The 20177-nt window shown below is 44.0% G+C and overlaps 1 protein-coding gene across 1 annotated transcript; it reads right to left on the bottom strand.

The window, feature by feature from the left end:
* Positions 1-681: 681 nt before the first annotated feature.
* Positions 682-18839, bottom strand: LOC106730776 (zinc finger protein 480-like). Its single transcript, XM_032487970.1, has 5 exons — positions 18677-18839; positions 14993-15083; positions 10271-10397; positions 1340-1361; positions 682-880 (listed from the first exon to the last, which is right to left on the bottom strand). The coding sequence occupies exons 2-5, from the start codon at positions 15062-15064 to the stop codon at positions 829-831; spliced, it is 273 nt and encodes a 90-aa protein (XP_032343861.1). The 5' UTR covers positions 15065-15083; positions 18677-18839; the 3' UTR covers positions 682-828.
* Positions 18840-20177: the final 1338 nt, after the last annotated feature.

The raw sequence follows: 20177 nt of genomic DNA, 5'->3' as shown, positions 1-20177 counted from the left end.
CAGTGAGGTGTGAGCACTGATAAAAGGTTTTGCCACACTTACGACATGTAAAGTTTCTCTCCAGTATGGAATTTATGATGATACGCAAGCTGTGACCTGCAACCGACACACTTGCCACAGACATGACACTGATACGGTCTTTCTGCTGTATGGATGGCCTGATGCTCAGTTAAGGATACACGCACACCGAAGGCCTTGCCACACTCAGTACATTCGTATGGCTTCTCCCCAGTATGAATTCTCTGATGAATCACAAGATGTGAATTTCGATTAAGGGCTTTGCCACATCGTTCACACACGTATGATTTCTCTCCTTTGTGGATGTTTTGATGTCTACTGAGGCCAGACCTCCAACAAAAGGTTTTGCCACACTCCTTACATTTGTAAGGTCTTTTCCTGTGTGCTTTCTGACCTTGTGTCTGTAGTGACGGATGCATATCATTCCCATACAAATTAGAAGTGTTGGTTTGGACACTAAGAGGAATTCCTTGAAGTGGTGAAAATGAGAAACTACTGTTTATCAACCTCTCAACTTCATCACATTCATAAATTATTTCTTCAGCTTGAGGTATCTGCAGTTCATCCTAAAATCTTAATTCATGCTTATTTTCAAGAGGCTTAGTTCCTTCATCACTTTTACCATGTTGACACCTTCGATCAGTGGGATTTTCATTACGGGTCACAGGCACTCCTTTGTTACTTCTTTTGTCATCCCCCCACTGACACTCCAAGTCATACAACATATTTTCCAGGATTTCCCTAGAGTAAGAATGCTGGAATTCACGCCCTCCAAGTATTTTCAACATGACTGTTTGGAATACTTCTGTATCACTGTATATTTGTGGTTGAAATTTCCTGATCACATGTATATGAGAGATATCTGTAAGGTATTAAAAAAAAATAGGTATCTTGTTTATCACAATTCATTAATAAAGGTTTCAGGCTGAATACATGATATTACACCAAAAGTAATACTTACACTGAGCAGTCACAAAGCTTCCCAATCATAATCTAAAATTCTCAGGGACACTAATGGAGTAGTGTTCTTTAATAAAAAAAACAGCCACACGTAAATCTAATTAACTTAAGGACTGCCTAGTTTCAAGCTCCCTGTGACAAAAACATTCACACTGTGCTGGCTCATGTTAGCTCCCAGAGAAAGGGTATTTTTCCACCACACCCCAGAGCACATACCTTTTAAAAGTAAACACACTGCAGAGAAAGAATATTGTACTACGCATATGTTCTGCAGACTTATTGTGCATAAATATATGCTAAAGTACAAGCAATGTATCATAACAGTAAACAAGCCAAAACAAGCTTATCTAATATAACTTACCTAAATAACTGGCAGTTTGAAACTGCAAAGGAAATAAAGCATAGAGAAAATGAGGAATTTGTTAAAACAATTCTCAAGCTGTTTCTAAACATGTTAACAAAACTCTGTACCCATGAAGAATAGGCATTTAACAACATTAAGAAGTGATCCATATCAATTGTACTGCATACTATGTTGAAAGGCAATCATTTGTAAACCACAATTTAAAATTATTAAATAAAATATTCTCCAGTTACATAGCAGCCAATCAGGAGACCCATCACTACATGACCCTTACATTATCCATCTCACTGATTCCAAATGTGCGTAACACAAAGTGATCACTTACTAATAAATTGATTGACTAGGGTCAGGCACAACGTGGCTGAGAACAAACTGCAAAATAAAAACATACAAGATGCAGTGTAGACAATGGGATAGTTCAGATAAACATGAAAGCACGTTAATGTATCTTTTCCTACGAAAGGAACTTCTGAGTCTTTTCACTGTAGAACATACACTATTCTAAGCCACCTAACAACACCCGTGTGTTTTAAAAGGCTTGAGATCAATTAACCACGATTTTTCAAATAAGGGCACTAATCTCACAAGTTTCATGAATGTAACTCCAACTTACATGCAAGCAGTGAGGCAGCAGGACTGGAACCTGGACCTGCAGACTTAGACGGCATAGTCTCATGGCTGCCCACCCAGGCAGGACGGATTACGAGAAACTACAGCAAAAAGCAGGGGTCTAGGAAGAAAACTGCAAGAGAAGATCAAGGAGGGAGATGTGCAGCTCACGTTACTCAGCCGTCCCTCCCCTCCTGGAGACGCTTTCTGAGTCATCACGGTGGATTCAGCTTGTGTCCTGAGAAAGCTGTTCAGTGGACGATGAAGGGTGACTGACAGGGAAGGCAGCCTGCGAAGGTGGAGGGATGCGTGAGGGAGGGCTGCGGAAACCGGGGAACTCACGAGAATGACTTAAACACGGTAGGAAGTAGCGGTGTGTCCATCCGCACCGAGGTGTCACGTCAGGGAAGGCCAGGCATGGGACAGGGCCAGAGCGCAGCCCAGGGAGTGACGGGCCTGCGAAAGCACGGCCTGTGCTGCACCCCTGAGGGAACGTCCCTGCGTGAGAACCACTGAAATACTGAGAGCAAAGGACAAGAGGGGGGGAGGGCGGAGCTCAGTGGCAGAGCGTGTGCTCAGCATGCACAAGGTCCTGGGTTCAATGCCTAGGACCTCCAGTAAATAAACAAATAAACCTAATTACCTCCCTCCTTGCAGAAAAAAAGAAAAGAGGGGGTGGGTAGAGCTCAGTGGTAGAGCACGTGCTTAACACACACGAGGTCCTGGTACCTCCACTTAGATAAGCAAACCAACCAACCAACAAGCCTTTCAACATCTGAAAACCTTTCAATGTAAAAGAGCATCTTAACACAATGACACAGAAATATACGATCATCTAAAGTGAAGCAGAAAAAGTATTTGAGAAAAGTCAACAGCCTTGCTTGATAAAAATACTCAATAAACTAAGAATAGAAAGAAACTACCAACACAGTAAAGGACATATGTTAAAGTCCACAGCTAGTAACACTACACTCAATGGTAAAAGATGGAAAACTTTTCCTCTAAGATCAGAAACAGGACAAGGATACCTGCGTTCTCTATTTCTAAAAACATATTACTAGAGGTTCTAGTAAGAACAAATAGGCAGAAATAAAAATAAAAGATACCCAAATAGAAAAAAGAAGAACTTTTTCTGTTTACAACCAACATGATCTAAACTGTAGAGAAAACAGAAGATTCCACAAAAAAATCCTTGCTGGAAATTATGAATGAATTCAGAAAAATACAAGATGAAAATAAAATAATGGGTGTAACTTCATTTAAGCAGGGAAACATTTTTACACTGTTATCTAAATACATGGGCAAAAAATATTAGGAAAGACACCAATAAATGCGAATATATCCCAAGTTCACGGACTGGAAGACAATATTGTCAAGATGTCAATACCACCCAAAGTGATGAACAAGACTCAACACAATCCTTGGCAAAATCCCAATAGTTTTTCTTGAAGAAACAGGTAAGTCTGTCCTAAGCTTCACAGGCAATCTCAAAAGATTCTCAATAGCAAAAACAAGATTGAAAAGAAAAAAGCCAGAGGTCTCACAATTATTTCAAAATTATCACAACACTCAATCAGAGCAGTGCGGCACTGGCATACATAGAGACTAGTGCAACGGAACAGAGACGTCAGAAGTGAACTCGTGTCTATGTGGTCCAGCGACGTTCCGCAGGGTGTCAGGACCACTCAGAGGGGAAAGGCCAGCCTACTGAGCTGTGCTGAGAGGAGAAGGATCCTGAGCCCGCCTCCTCCCACAAACAGATCAAAACCACGTCCACACGTGTGACAATTCTCCTGCAGAACCACCACTGAAAGCTTACAGAAGATCTCACACAACCAGAGCTGCACGAAAGAGCACTACGTGACCGTGACCGGTTAGGACAAGGGGATGGGAACTACATGTCCACGAGGGAGCTGTGAAAGAGGAAACTCCTCCCCTGGCTGACAGGTCTGCCGGGACGGGGAGGGAGCTTTGGAGGCGTGAGGCGCCCACAGGAGCTGGCTGTGGCCAGGCAGGGGAGAGAGAGAGCAGAGCAGACGGGTCTTGAGACATCGCCGCACTTCCCAGCCCAATCGTGACTGGGAGTGGCAACCTGGCCTTCAGCAGAGAGACTCGATGAGAGGATGGGTTGGGCTGGGTGGAGACAGCCTGGAAGGTCCTGGAGTGTGATGGAGGGGCTTCAACTGGGGGTGTGCACAGGACAGAGCGAGGGACCACCATAGGAGCCCCATTATCAATGCACAAAGGAGGGGTGTGGGTGTGCTGACAGTAGCGCGTGGCTCCAGCCGTCGCGGGCTCTGGGCCACACGCATGAGAGGTGTTCAGAGTGTGCACGCATCACCAGAGGAGCCTGTGAGGACGGCACCAGCCGCAGTGGACTCTGTGGGCTCCCACATGCAAAGGTGGGGCCGAAATCTGAGCTGGTTACCAGCTCTGCTGCAGCGGAGGTGGGCCTGGGTGGGAGCAGCACCAGTGACCGTGGACTTTGCAGGCACACACTCCGGGTGGCGGGTGGCGTCACAAGAGTCACACATCCCATCGGACAGCTCCTGGGGAGAAACACGCAGGAGCTCCTTTCCCAGCAGGGGTGCTCCAGTCCCGCCTGCTTCACACCATGGTTGAGAACTGCATCTGGAGGCTCCTACTCCAACAACTGGGGGGCAGACCCTGCCCCCGACCGGGCTGTGACAATCACCGAGCAAGGAGGAGGCCCTGCCACACATCCAGTGCAGGCTCTGATCACCGCGACACCAAGCGCACCCCCCACCAAGAGGACGGCAGCCAGCGCACGCCGATGAAAGACGCGCAGGCACCCACACCCAAAGCAGCCCTCGCACCAGGAACGCTGGACTCGGTCTACTCGGGTGCTCGCACATAAAACAGCCCTTCAGGACCACAGCAGACAACTGCTGCTCCCAACTCCATACAGAGAGATGTAAGTAAAATGAAAAAGCAGAGGAACAACTCACAGTTAAAAGAATGAGATGAATTTTGAAACAACGAACAGACCTGTCCAGCCTATCAAACTCCAAGATCAAGAAGGAGGTTAAAAAAGCTGCTAAAGGAATTCAGACAGGCTACAGACAGAAACGCAGATCCCTGCAGCAAGGAATGAGATATAAAGAGGGGCCAATCAAAACCACACAGCTCACAGGTCCGTGCTTGTCTGGGGACAACAGAGTGCAGTGGCCAGGGCAGCGGGTGAACTTGGAGCCGCAGGGCCGTGGAGGGGGCGGTGGGGCAGAGAGGAGCTCCACGGGGCGATGCTGCACCTGCCGGGCTCCAGGGCCGTGGGAACCACTGGCAGGGCTGGCCTCGAGGACATGCTCGCATCTCTCACGTCACCTTCTGCTCTGAGATCTCATGACAAGGGGCTGGGCTCAGTGGTGGGGGGTATGGCAGTGGGAGCAGGGTTTACAAACACCCCCCTCTCCTTCCTAGTGGGCCGGCTGCTGCCTGGAAGGCTTCCAGCCGCCACGGAAAAGGCCATCGGCCAGGTGCACCCTCTCCACACCCAGGCTGCCAGTTTGAGGCAACTTCCCCGCAGTCACCTGCTGCACGCAAGTGAACAGTCTGTGATGTGGTTCCCTGGGCCTCTGATGTCTTAACATTTAGTTGAACCCCCCTGTGAACTGTCAAATTACTGCATATTCCTCTGCCTAAAGCAGAAAGGACAGGGCCCTCGTCACACTTCCAGGCCTGTGTTTCGTCAGTATATGCAGCTGACGCGAGACTGTATCCAGAAAACCCTGAAGACGCCACACAGAAACTACTAGAGCTGATATGCTCAGCAAGGCAGCAGGACGCAAGGCTAGTGCAGACACCTGCTGCGTTTCTCTGCGCTAACAATGAAGCATCAGAAAGAGAAAGTTAAAAAAAATCCCTTTTAAAATCACGTTAAAAAACAACAAACAAAAAACAAAAAAAACTTAGGAATAAACTTGACTGAAGAGGTGAAAGACTTACACACTGAGAACTATGAAACCCTGACAGAGGAAACTGAAGATGATCCAAAGAAATGGAAAACTATTCCATGCTCTTGGGCGGGAAGGATTAATGTTGTTAAAAATGGACGTACTACCAAAGCAGTCTACAGATGTCATGCAGTCCCTAGCAAACTACCCATGACATTTTACCAACAACTAGAACAAATAATCCTAAAACTCACATAGAACCAAAAAAGACCCAGAATTACCCAGAAAGTAAGAATGAGGAAAAAGAATCAAAGTCAGAGGCATAGCCCTCCCAGACTTCAGACAATACTGCAAAGCTACAGCAATCACAACATAGCACTGGGACAAAAAGAGACTGGATCAACAGAACAGAACACAAAGCTCAGAAATAAACCCACACAAGTACAGTGAAGTAATCGTCAACAAAAGCGGCAAGGGTATACAACGCAGAAAAGACAGTGCCTCTGCCAAGTTGTGCTGGGAAAGCTGAACAGCTGCACGTGCATCAGTGGAGCTAGAACACTCCCTTACACGATACATAAAGCTGAACTCGAAGTGGCTTAAAGGCTTAAAGAAAGACAAGACACCAAAAATCTCCTATAAAGCAACACAGGCAAAACATTCTGACATAAATTGTAGCAGCATTTTCTCAGATCAGTCTCCCAAGGTAAATGAAACAGAAGCAAAAGTAAACAAATAGGACCTAATCAAACTTACAAGCTTTTGCACAGGAAAGGAAACCCATCAACAAAATAAAAAGGAAACATATGGACTGGAAGCAAATATGTGAAAATGATGCGACTGACAGGGCTTAATTTCCAAAATATACAAAAAGCTCAGAGCTCCGTATCAAGAAACAATCCAATCAACAAACAGGTAGAAACCCTAAGTAAACATTTCTCCAGAGAAGACATACCAACAGGCACATGAAAAGATGCTCAACATCAATAATTGTTAGAAAATGCAAATGAAAACGGCAATGAGGTATCACCTCACACCGGTCAGGATGGCCATCATTGAAAAGGCTACGAGTAATAAATGCTAGAGAGGGTGTGGAGAAAAAGGACCTGTCCTGTGCTGTTGGTGGGAATGCACATTGGTGCAGCCACTATGGAGGACACTATGAAGGTTCCTTAAAAAAATGAAAATAGGGTTACCCCATGATCCAGCAATCCCATTCTTACGTAACTAGAAAAGACAAAAATTCTAATTTGAAGAGATACATGCAACCCGATGCTCCCAGCACCACTATTTACAATAGCCAAGATGTGGAAGCAACCTGTGTCCACTGAGACATGAATGGATAAAAAAGAATGAAATGTTGCCATTTTCAGCAATGTGGACAGACCTATGGATTATTACACTAAGTAAAGTAAGTCAGACAGAGAAAGACAGATATATGATTAACATTTATATGTGAAATCTAAAAAAACGCAAATAAATGAATTTATTTACAAAACAGAAACAGACTCACTGACACAGAAAACAAACATGGTTGCCAAAGGGGAAAGGGGGAGGGATAAATTAGGAGCATGGGATTAGCAGATACACACTACTATATATAAAATAGACAACAAAGATTTACTGTACAGCACAGGGAACTATATTCAATGTCTTATAATAACCTATAATGAAAAAGAATATGAAAAAGAATATATATAGGATCACTTTGCTGTATACTTGAAACCAACACAATACTGTAAATCAAGTATAGTTCAATAACAATAAATGAATAAATAAGTAATTTATAGAGTGAATTTAAAAAAAGTTGTTGAGGAAATGAAATATCCACATGCAAAAAATGTAGCTGGAACATTACCTTACACTATATACAAAAATTAACTGAAAATGGATCAAAGACCTGAACATATTAAAGTCCTACAAGTAAACAAGGCAACAGCTTATTGACAATGAATTCAGCAATGACTTATCGGCTATAATAACAAAAGCACAGGACATAAGGTAAAACCATAAATTGGACAACATCAAAATTCCAAACTCTTATGCATCAAAGCACACTCAGTCAAGTGAAGAAACACTCTATGGATGGGAGAAAATATTTGCAAATGATGTATCTGTAACAGGTAAATACTGAGAATATATACAGAACTCTAAAAGGGTCTGATCACGAACTCCACCATGGGAGGCCACTCCTCAATTCAATCTTCCCACATATTGAAATACAAAACAAGAACACTAAGAACAGCATCAGAAGTACAGACCTAACGATTAAATAAACAAAAATCAAGACCATATATAACGCACAGAAATGTATAAAATGAAAAATGAAAGCAGCAGTGCCTTAAACAAAAATTATCGCTTAATCACCAAAGGTACCACACCATTTTATAAGCTCTGTCATTAAGATGCTTTAAGATTTGCTGCTGAGGTGGAATGAATAATGGAACACTCAGGAGACAAAAAAAATGTGGCACCAACAATTTAGTCAACAGCATCACAGATACAAGGACAAGAACTTGGACGATGCTGTTCCTAGGAGAAATTCCTACACCATGTACCGAGGCTCGTAAGAGATGGTCATTATTATGTGACCAACATTGTCACAGTGGCCTTAAGACATGCTGCTGTGACATTCCTCAAAACCAGGGGAAAAAAAAAAAACCGGAAAGACTCACCAGTCACAGCCTACCTTCCACCTCACACCTAGCACGTGCTCCCTACTCCATCGAGCAGCTCCAGCGGGTGACTCTGTGTGTGCCTAGGAAATACTGCGACATATGAGGGAAAGCATACTGCATACAAATTTTCTGTCACCCAGCAAATCCACTCCAGACTCCACCAGAAGGTGTCCACCAAATAAAAGTGGACTGTTACAACAAAGAAACTGGATACAATTTCAGACTCCAGGAACGTGTATTTTAAAAGCAAGAATCAGAGGCAGATCAAGACAACTTAAAAGCACGTGAAATCAGGAAGCGTCTACACTCCCCAACGAGGAAGGGCACTCTAAGAGGGAAAACAATACAAGGCATGTGGGTCAGATGTCACAGGACCCTGACGTGGGACCACGTTCTCTACCCTCGGCTGCCAAGCTAAGAGCCTGAAAGATTCACATGCTCCCCATGTAGGACTGGGCATGAAACGGACGGTCCCTCTGTCCACTGTCCACACAGTTGTCCTAAGCAACAATCACAGTAGGTCCAACCCACTGTGCTCTGACACACATCGCTGGAGTGTGTGGGAAAAGCGGAACAGAAGAAATAGGCTGAGTGGTTAAATAAGCAGCCAAGGTCTGAGGCAACAGATAGAATTAAAGACCAGTCAGTGTTTCCCCATCTGCTGATTAGGTCTTCTCAGAACATCAAATGCGGATGGAACTGGCATTGGGTTCAAAGGCTGAACTCAGGAGGCATCAGCTCTGAGCTGTATGCACTAAGAATTGAGCGTCCGATGGAATCAAGTCCCGAAGGAGCAATGAGGAGGCGAGAGACCCCTTTAAACCAGCCCTCCTCACGCTTCTCAAAGTCAAGCAAGAACGAGTTCGCACAAGTCAGATGACAAAGTGCATCAGATCATGATCAAGACTTCGCCTCCACTGGAGCTGCAGCACCCCCGGAAGGCAAGTGAATACATTTCACATATTGAAGGACAGACAGAGTGATAAGTTGGAAAGAAAGATTTCCTCCTAGAGTCTGTAAGGAATAAACTTGTTTCCCCCTAGAACTCTCCACAATGGGAGAGTTTCCCAAACACTATTAATGCTGCGGCTCCCTCTCTGCCCTTCTGAGATCTGACTTGTGTTCACATGTTTTACATACTCCCAGCCACTTGGTTTTTTGATATTTTCATGTCACTCTTCACAGTCCAGGGCTCATTCTCTTGCTTCAAAATGGGGTTACTATTCAGATCAGAAACAGAGATTCCTGCTTATTAGAAGTAAGAAATGTGAAGTGCTGTGGCTCTTACAGAATCCCAGCTCTTTGTTCAGCTGTGGAAGTGAGGACATCACAGATGGGTCTAGAAAAACACCTGACAGCTTCATCCATGCTGCCCCCTTCTGAACGCACAGAGAACAGTATAATATGCAGGCATCCAGCTCTCTCCCTAGAACTAGTGAAAAAAAAGCACAGGAGTGGAAAACAGGACATTGGGTGTTTTAGAAGTTTCCCATTGGGCTTTATAAATACTTAAGCTCTGGAACAATCCCTGATGTAATGTGAAATGGGCAGATCACCTGAAGAAAAGTGAAGTTTAAACCCCTGACACCGCATCATGAAGCTTTTCACGTCTGAGTCAACAGGCGTTTCCATTCAGTCAAGCAAAACAGAGGCTCCCAGGAGGCACTCGGGGAAAATGCAAAGACACCCAAGGGCAGATCCCAACTTCTAAAGGGGAGTCCTCTCACCCAGGGAGAGCAGGCTCCTGCAGGTCTCCAACATCACGTCCCTGTACAAGGCCCTCTGAGCAGCGTCCAGGCACTCCCACTCCTCCTGCGAGAACTCGATGGCCACGTCCTTGAAGGTCAACTGTCCCTGAAATGAAAACACAATTCACTAAAGGGTCATGAATAGGTTTTTTATTTGCACACAATGTGAAGAAGAGGAGAGAGGTGTCACAATCAATTCAGTTGAAATACGTGTATGACAGAGCCATGTGAAGGCACTGGAGCAAATTCTGCACCTCTCATTTCTTCTGTTTTCATAGGAGTATGATGCCCTCCAATCAGTGTGGAGTTTTTATGTTTGTCAACAATACACGAACTACATACAAATAAAATTGAACACCTGGTTGTCTACACAGATACTATATTCTACACAATGACATATTCAATATCTAGATAAACTACATTGTGTGTGGTGTTTTAGAGGTGATGAAGTCCAGAGCAGATTTGAAGAAAGGTCAGAATCTTAAATTATGGTTAGTAACAACAGTAACGACTAAGGGTATCTGAACACTTCCTCTGTGATACGCATTAGTCTAAGAGCTTTAGAGGCATCGCCTTGTCATCAACATGACAGCTCACCAGACACAGGTGTGCATGTTCCCGTTGCACAGAGGGGAAAACTGCGTCAGAGATGCTCAGAGAAACTCAGCTCAGGTCAACAGATGAGCAGTGACACAGCAAGCACCTGAACTCAGGTGGCCGAGACCTGGCACTGAAGCTGAAAGCGTGTCAGAGGACTAGAACTGTTAAAATTCACAAATCTAACGACATGGACAGGCTAAATGCAAAAGGATGGGAAAAGATAGTCCATCTTAAAGAGAGCAGACGTGGGTATATAAAATCAGACAAATAAATTCAAAACAAAAACTGATACAAGGGACAAGGGGCAGGTGACATTATATAACTAAAAGAAGATACAACAATTATATATACACACACTCATCGAACATCAGAGATCCTCAAAATATGAGGCAAAAATTAACAGAAATGAAGAGAAAAACAGACTGCAATACAGTAATATGACATTAGAAGACCCCAGTTTCATTTATGGATAGAATCACATAGAAGATCAATAAGGAAACAGAGAACTTCAGTAACACTACAGGCTGGCTGGGTGTAACAGACACGTACACAGCACAGCACCCGGCAACAGCAGGAAGGTCAGTCCCCCAGCCACCCGTGGACCACTCTCCATGACGGACTACATGCTGGGCCACAAAAAAATCTGAACAAACTTAAGAAGATTAAGAAGTAAAAGTACCTTCTCTAATCATAACGAAATGAAAATAGAAATAAACAGCAGAAGGAAAAAATCCAAAATGTGAAAAAATTAACTCATTCCTGAAAAACCAATGCATCAAAGAAGAAATCACAAGGGAATTTTTCAAATATCTGGAGGAAAATAAAAATACAACATATCAAAACTTACAAGACACAGTGAAAGCTGTGCTAAAAGGGAAGTCTACACTGAAAAATGCTTATAATCAAATAAAGATCTCAAATCAGAAATCTATTTTTCCACCTAAAGGTAATAGAAAAAACAACAAAGTAAACCCAAATTTAGCAGAAGAGGTAAATAAGAAAAATTAGACCACAGATAAATGGAATAGAAAACAGAAATATATACATGCAAATTAACAAACCAAGAGTTGATGTTTTGAAAAAATTAAATTTACAAACTCTTAGCTAAAGTAAAAAACAAAGAAGATTCAAATAACCAATAACATAAAAGAGGAGAGACTGCAACTGCTGTCACAGAATATTTTTTAAAGAATTCTAAGGGAGTACAATATAAAATAATAGGCCAAAAAATTATACAGTCAGGGAAATTCTTAGAAACATGTAACCTGCTAAGCATTAATCACTAAGAAATAAAAAAAAAAATCTAAACAGAATTATAACTCAAGAGATTCAAGCAGTAATCAAAAACTTCAAACAAAGAAAACCTAGGACCAGATGGCATCACTCCTGGAAATCTACCAAATATTTACAGAAGAATTACCTCTAATCCTGATAAAAATCTTCTGAAGAGTTGAAGAGGGAACACTGGCAAACTTATTCTATGGAGCTGGCATGACTATGATACCAGACCCAGAGAAAGATACAAGGAAGGAGAACTAAGAACCAACATCCCTGATGAACACTGATGCACACATCATGAACACAAACTAGCACACTAAAGTCACAGCAAAGTAAAACAATTTTACCTCATGACCAGGTGGAATTTATTCCTGTAAGGCAAGCATTAATCAATATACAAAAATCAATTAACGTAATACACCACACTGACAGAATAAAGAGAAAAACAACACAGTCACCTCAACTGATTCAGAAAAAAAGCACTTGACAAAATTCAACAACATTTCAAGATAAAAACACTCAACAAACTAAGAACAGTAAACTATCTCAACATGAAAAATGACATACAGGAAAGAACACAGTTAACATCATACTCACTGGCGAAAAAGTGAAAGTCTTCCCTCTCAGATAAGGAGGCAAGGATGCATACTCTGTTCAACAAAGTACTGAAAATGCACTACTGTTCAACAGAGTTCTGAAAATCTTAGCCAAAGTAACTAGACAAGAAAAAAAAAAAAAGCCAAGAGTTATTCAGACTGAAAAAAGGAAAATTACCCTTTTTACATAAAAACTGTAAAAGATTCCACAAGAAAACTGCTACACCAGATAACAGTTTTAGAAAAGTTGCAGGACACAAAATCAACATGCAAAAATCAGTTGCATTTCTATACACAATGTCAGATGAAAACTAGGAAACAATCTCTTTTCTACAGCATCAAAAAGAATTAAATACTTCAGAATAAATCAGCCAAGGAGGTGAAAGACCTGTACGCTGAGAACTACAACTGCTGCTAAAAGAAATGTAAGATGATACAAATAAACAGAGAGACATCCTATGCTCGTGGGCTGGAAAACTTGCAACGTCTGGAAAACGCTAAGTGTTCTACAGAGTCAATGGAATCCTTATCAAAATTCCAATAGCAATTTTTGCAGAAATTGAAAAACACCATGCTAAAATTCATAGGGAATCACAAGGGACCCCAAAAAGTCAAAATACTCTTAAAAAAGAAGAAAGATGGAGGCCACCCTTTTTCAGATTCAAAACATATTACAAACACACTAATTGAGATGGTGTGGTACTGGCATAAACACAGAGACATAAACCAATTAGAAAACTCAGAAATAATCCTTGGAATACATGGAAAATGCACTGACAAGGGTACTGAGTCTACACCACGGGGAAAGGATAGTCTCAGTAACAAATGGTGCTGGGAAACTGGACACCCACGAGCAACAGGATGAAGCCAGAACCTCACTTGCCTCAAACAGAGAAACTTCTGCGTTTCAAAGGGTACAGTCAACACAGTGAAAAGGCAACCTCCAAGGAATGAGAGTGATGAAAATGAATTAAGGAACCTCCAAGTAGATTTCTCAAAAGACTAGGAATTGACTTACCGTATGACCCAGGAATCCTGCTCCTGGGCATATATCCAGAAGGGACCCTACTTCAAAATGACACCTGCACCCCAATGTTCATAGCAGCACTATTTACAATAGCCAAGACATGGAAACAGCCTAAATGTCCATCAACAGATGACTAGATAAAGAAGATGTGGTATATTTATACAATGGAATACTCTTCAGCCATAAAAACTGACAACAAAATGCCATTTGCGGCAACATGGATGTTTCTGGAGAATGTCATTCTAAGTGAGGTAAACCAGAAAGAGAAAGAAAAATACCACATGAGATTGCTCATATGTGGAATCTAAAAACAAAACAAAACAAAACAAAAAACAAACAAACATAAATACAAAATAAAAAACAGACTCATAGACTTAGAATACAAACTTGTGGTTGCCAAGGGGGCAGGGGGTGGGAAGGGACAAACTGGGATTTCAAAATATAGAACAGATAAACAAGATTATACTGTACAGCACAGGGAAATATATACAAGATCTTGTGGAAGTTCACAGCAAAAAAAAAAGTGACAATGAATATATGTATGTTCATACATAACCGAAAAACTGTGCTCTACACTGGAATTTGACACAACATTGTAAAATGGCTATAACACAATAAAACCAAAAAACAGTTAAAAAAAAAAAAAAAAAAGAATCTCCAAGCATCAGATATTTAGGTTGATTTTTCATGGTTTAAAATGGATGATGCAATCTATTCCATTCCCAAAATCATTAACATTTTGAAGTCAATGACTCACTTCATTTAGCTTCAATTACATTAGAAAAAGTCACAAGAAATTCCCTCTATTGATCTGTTATCCAGATTTGACCAGGTATTATGCACATTACTACCTGACTTTCCTGTGCAGCTTCTTTCTCTGGTTTACAGAGAGCACACAGCGCACCCAGATGGGCCCCTAAACTCTCCCTGCTGCCCCACAGCACTGACTCCGCGTCTCTAACCCACGGGGGTGAAGCCCGCCCAGGACGCCGCCTGGGGAGCCGCTTCACAAGACCCAGGTCCCGGGGTCCCGGGGGTGGAGTCTGAGTGGGGAGGACAGGCGCTGAGGGAGGGCCCTGGGTGACTGTGGATGTACAGGTGTCAGGCAGGACGCTGCAGAGTCAGACAGGATTAGCGAGTCCAAGGAAAAGGGCATTTCAGGAAGGACAGACTGAGAATCCAGTGAGAGTATGACTTTACCTGAGAAGGGGCCATTCTCGAGTCCTTTTCTGTCCTCTTCCTCCTCTCCTGGGCTTCCTCCTCAGGGAACATGAGTCTTTAGAAGTCAATCCTGAAAAGTGGAAAGATGTCCTTTAATGCTGAGAATCAACACACCCCTCCCTGTGCCACAACCACACACACAGGGGAGACCTCACCACGTGGAACACAGTCCTCTCTGCTGCCCACTGTCACTTAAGGGACTCAGGACAGGAAACTCCACACACAGACCAACAAGGGAGTTTCCCCACACTGTCCTCAGATCACCCTTCCCTCCTGGTGAGCCTGTCACCTACATGGCAGCAGTGGGCGCCTCAGCTGGACCCAACAGCCCTCTTCAGGTCACAGACCAGGCCCTGACCCATCCCCACGCAGAGCAGAGCCCCCTCCCCCTCAGCCCAGATCCCAGCCCTCAGGATGGGAGGACTCAAGAGTCAGGATGCTCAGTGAGGGAATCAGACGCCCCAGGTGATTGGACCCTACACAGACTATATGAAAGGGAATCTGTGGTCAGGGGTACAAAACATATATATGCAGAATGCCTCATCGCTGTTATAGGAAGCCTGGGTTAACTGCTACTCACAAGGAAAGCCTAGCTCATTTTCTTTTTCTTTTCCAGCTTAATCTAGGTATAACTGATAAGTAAAAATGGTGCACATAAAAACTATACGATGTGATTATTTGACAGACGTATACACTGTGAAATAATTATCACAATCAAGTAATCTACACTTTCATGAACTCATAGATACCATTTTGCCTCTGAGTGGTAAGAACACAAGTTTTACTCCCTCAGCAAATTTCAACTATATAGAAACGTGGTCTGAATAACTAGTCAGCATCATGTAGGTTAGACCCCCCCAGAACTTACCCATTTTATTCATTTTATATGTACAAGTTTGCAACTTTTGACCAACATCTCCCCATTTTTCCCACCACCCAGCTCCTGATAACAAGCATTCTACTCTGTTTCCGTAAGTCTGACGTTTCTAGTTTCCACATTTATCTGTCTTTCTCTGTGACACTTAATTCACTCAGCAGGTTCTCTACATTCATTCATTTTGTCATAAATGGCAAAACTTTCATTTTTATGGCTGAATAATATTTCATTGTGTCACACAAACACACACCCCGCTGTCCTTACCCATTCTGCTGTTGACAGACATTCTGGTCCTTTCTACATCCTGGCTGTTGTGAATAATGCAGTAATGCTCACTGGGGTGCAGGTATTTCCCTCAAAACATCGGTTTCGTTTCCACTGGGTATCTAGCCAGGGTGGTTTCGACAGACTATGTGCCTGTTCTTTTCCTAATTTATTGAGGAAACTCCATACTGTTTTCCACAACAGCTGTACCACTTACATTGCCACCAACAGTGCACAAGTGCTCCCTGTTCTCTGCATTGTGTGTGTGTGCGAGCGCGCACCTGCGTGTTGGGAGACAGGGAAAGGAGAGTGGAGTGACCAGCACCGGCCTGGCAACAGGACAGTCTCATACACCTTCCCGAGTATGAGCCTCTGTACTGCAGATCGCCGTGGTGTTGCCGGACCTCTCATTCTTCGAACCATCTTTCCTGACATCACAGGACTTGATGTCTCCTGTCAAGTTGTGTCCAGAGACCCCAGCTTAGCAAGACTTCCCTAATGAAAACCTCCTGCTATTTGAAACTTTGGTAAGAACAAGAACTAAGATTTGGGACAAATTTTGGCGTTTGAAAACAGAACAGGAAAGCTCCCAGGATGAGGCTGGAGGCACTGGCAGGGTGATGACACCGGGCACAGAAGTCACAGTGAGGAGTCTGCATTTTGAGACTATACCATATTTAGAAGAGGATGACACAAGTTGATTACAGAAGACCACCAAAGCTTATTCCATAAGCTAATAATTATCTACAGGAAAGTAGAAATTGTATGTACTAAGATTTATCCCAAGCTATGGGAAGAATTACATGTAAAGAAGTAAGAAAGGAAAAGTAAATAGATTAAAAAAAAAAACACCACACAGAACACTGTCAATGTTCCTTTAAAAGGTACCATGTGGTGAGAGTCAGTCATTTCCTGCCCCGGTTCCCCTCCCCCATGTCAGGAAAAGGGAAAGGGGCGACCCACAGCTGACTGAACCAAGGCACCGCCCCCAGCTGAACAGGGTTTGCAGATGGAAGTTAACTTCTCACACAAATAATTACAAAATGCAAAGTCCTATAGACAGGAGGTTTGCGATTCTGATCCTCATCTGTATAACTTAAATTTTAAACTTACTAGATTCTAAAGCCACAAATCATAGATCACAACCTAATCATCCACATCCCAACAGCTCACCACTCACCTGCCTCCAGTTCCCCCGTCTCTACCTGCACTACCACGTGTTTCCACTTCATTCTGCTTATCTCGTTTCTTTTTCGCTTGTTTTTGTTCCCCTCCACTCTCCTGCTGTGTCTGCCCTCCCCTCTGTCTTCCCTCACTCCTGTGCTGCCCCACTCTGCAACCTGTGCCCCTCATGATGCTTTTTCTCCCCAACCTGACTGCCCTAAAGCTGCACGTATTTCTGCTTCTTCCCCCACCTCTGCTCCCTCTCTAGCCTCCGAGAGTTACACCCCTTCTATCCTGTTACCCTCCCTTCCTCCCCACTCTCTGGCACCCCCAGGTGCCTGTATTTCCATCCTGTTCTCTCTCTTCCTGTCACTAGCTTCCCTCTTTCTCTCCCAGCACCATGTTGCTTTGAAAGCCAAGGTTCCACCTCTTCGGTCCTCTCCTGGACTGTGCGAAGTGCCTCACCAATGTCTCCTCCTCCCCCTCCCGCTGACCCAGGGCCCCGCTCCCTACGTTGCTCTCCAACCCCTGGAGACTCGGCTTTTTAATTTACTTCTCTATTTTAACCACCTGCTACATTCAAGCCTTAATCACTTTGATTTTACTGTCTCTTTACAAGGGCCTCAGCCATTCTCTACGTCTCCATTAGTCCTCCCTGATTCTTACCTCAGTTTTTCTGTTTCTCTCAGTCGCTCAGAGTCTGCTTCTCCTGATCCTCCTCGCCCACGTATTTACAGGGATGCCGACTGAACAAGATGCCTGCCTACTGGAAAATATCGTTTTCCAGCGGGGTGGAATTTGGGACGTAACAATACTGCGGGGTCACACGGCTGACCCCGGTCACCTCCCCCAACGCGGGGTGGGGGAAGGGCTGACTACAAAGGGGGAGGCCCGAGGAGCAGGACCGCCCTGAGGACGCGGGACAGAGGGGCTGGGAGGCAGGGGGTCTCAGGAGAGGGCCGGGCTCCCCAGAATCCCGGGAGAGGACGCGGCCTCACGGGAGAGGGGGGGCAGGCGCTGCCCTCCAGGGGCCGCGGGCGAGGCTGGGGGCGCGAGTCCACCTCTTGGAAGAGGACGTTACATGGGGGAGGGGGAGGAGAAGTAAACGGTTTTACGGAGGAAAATATCTCGAAAATTGGTTTCTACGTGGACCGAAGGCTGAAAAGCCAAGGGCAGGGACCAGCCTCAGCGGTTTCAGACGCGAAGGAAAAGATACCGGACCTGGAGCGGCGACGTCGGGACTTAGGCGGCCAGAGGGCCGGGTGCTGGGGCTTTAGGTCCCTAGTGACTCCCACCCCCTGAGGATGGAGGAAGGGTGACCGCGCAGCATAGACTTACACCAGAAAAGAGAAACTTACTCTCTGCCACGCAATCTTCCCTTGGCGTCCCTCACTTCCGGTTCCGTAAGAAACTGGGGGCGCGCAGAGCTAGAGGCTGGACTTCCGGAGGCGGGGTCTGGGCGGGGCGCCAGCGGCGGGGGCGGGGCGAGGAGCGAGCGCAGGTCCGCGCAGTGAGGGAGAGGAACGCACGGTGCTTCCCCGTTCCTTGTAATTTTGAGGTAAAAGTTTACAGTTGTGGGGGTCAGTTATGTCGGAAACTAGGATGTTACCTGCTAACAAGTTGAAACGGTTTCAACAAAAAGCTGTTTTTGCCAGCAGGTGGCCCGCTTGTCCCGCTCGTGAGGCTCAAGCAATTCAGTGATTGGGAGCCTGCGTCTGCATGTGGTCGCTGTGGGGCAGTGGTGGATCCGGTAACATTTACTAAAATTAGAATTAATTTAAGCAGTTTAAGGAAAGGAGTGCTGGACTGTCTGTATTACAAACCAGAATGAGAAATACAAAACTCTCCCGGGGTAGAATGGGTTGCTTAATACTAAAACCCAATGAACAGCGTTCGTTTCTATTGTTTATTCACCCAGGACGCAAAATTCAACACTGTGCTCAATTCAAGACTTTCATGGGGACAAGACCTTGATATGCAGCGTGGAGAGCTAAGATGTGACAATTTAGGTCCCTTATCCTTGCTTAAAAAAAAAAAAAAAAAGCAAACATTTTTAATTAACTGTGTAAGTATGTCAACAAAAAAAAATTTATAACCAATAGTCAATCTAAGAAAGGAATGGAATATTTTTTTAAGGCCAACCTGAGGATCATAACCCAAGAGACAGTCCCTCAGAAAGCTCTGAGGGTTGTTGGGAAGAGATAAATGCGGTGGCAATTACATGTGATTTTGGCAAACGGGTACACTGCAATTCAGGCACACATTGTGGTAGAAGCTTACTGCTATTGTTGAAGAATAGAAATTTTAGTTCATGGTTTTAGTGCTTTTGGAATATAGGAAGATGAAAGAAACTGGGTTCATAATATTTTCTCCTAAAAATATGTGTGGGCCAGTCCTTCCCGTTTTCCCAGAGCGCAAAGTGCCTCATCCCAATCTGTCTGGATTCCTTCCAGGGTGTCCTGTAGGTCAGTGAATACAGTGGCTAATGGCTTGATTCTTGTAACGACTGGATGGTGGGCAACATTTTTTCTTTTATAATCCATTCCCTTTTGGTCTTTATTTTGGTCAAGGTTTGGGAGGTATTTCATGACCAATTTGTCCCACAGCGCTAGGAATGCTCATTCCTGAGTCAGGAGAGGATTTCATTGATTGGCCACTTAATGTGTTATAAGAGGAATAGGCCCTAATAACAGCAGACAAAAGCCTCTGGACCACCCATCTCATTAGTCTGCTTTGTCAAGGTTCCCTCTTGTTGCTTCTTCTCATATCTAGAGTTACACTCTCACAATCATTGATCTTATAGGACCATATTTGGTCAAATGTTTCAAGTTGCATTAGTCATCATTATTTTTATTGGAG

This window comes from Camelus ferus, chromosome 9, assembly GCF_009834535.1.
Source record: "Camelus ferus isolate YT-003-E chromosome 9, BCGSAC_Cfer_1.0, whole genome shotgun sequence".
In the NCBI taxonomy this organism is placed as follows: Eukaryota; Metazoa; Chordata; class Mammalia; order Artiodactyla; family Camelidae; genus Camelus; species Camelus ferus.
Note: the sequence above shows the minus strand (reverse complement) of the source record. Positions and strands in the feature narration are given on the sequence as shown.

What these genes read in the sequence shown, in the direction of transcription:
- LOC106730776 (XM_032487970.1), bottom strand. Translation starts at nt 15,064, where the DNA reads ATGTTCCCTGAGGAGGAAGCCCAGGAGAGGAGGAAGAGGACAGAAAAG. An exon ending in CAGGAGCCTGCTCTCCCTGG is followed by an intron (nt 1,362 to 10,270) that starts GTGAGAGGACTC and finishes TTTCCTTTGCAG; the next exon opens with TTTCAAACTGCCAGTTATTT. An exon ending in TCAAACTGCCAGTTATTTAG is followed by an intron (nt 881 to 1,339) that starts GTAAGTTATATT and finishes AATACCTTACAG; the next exon opens with ATATCTCTCATATACATGTG.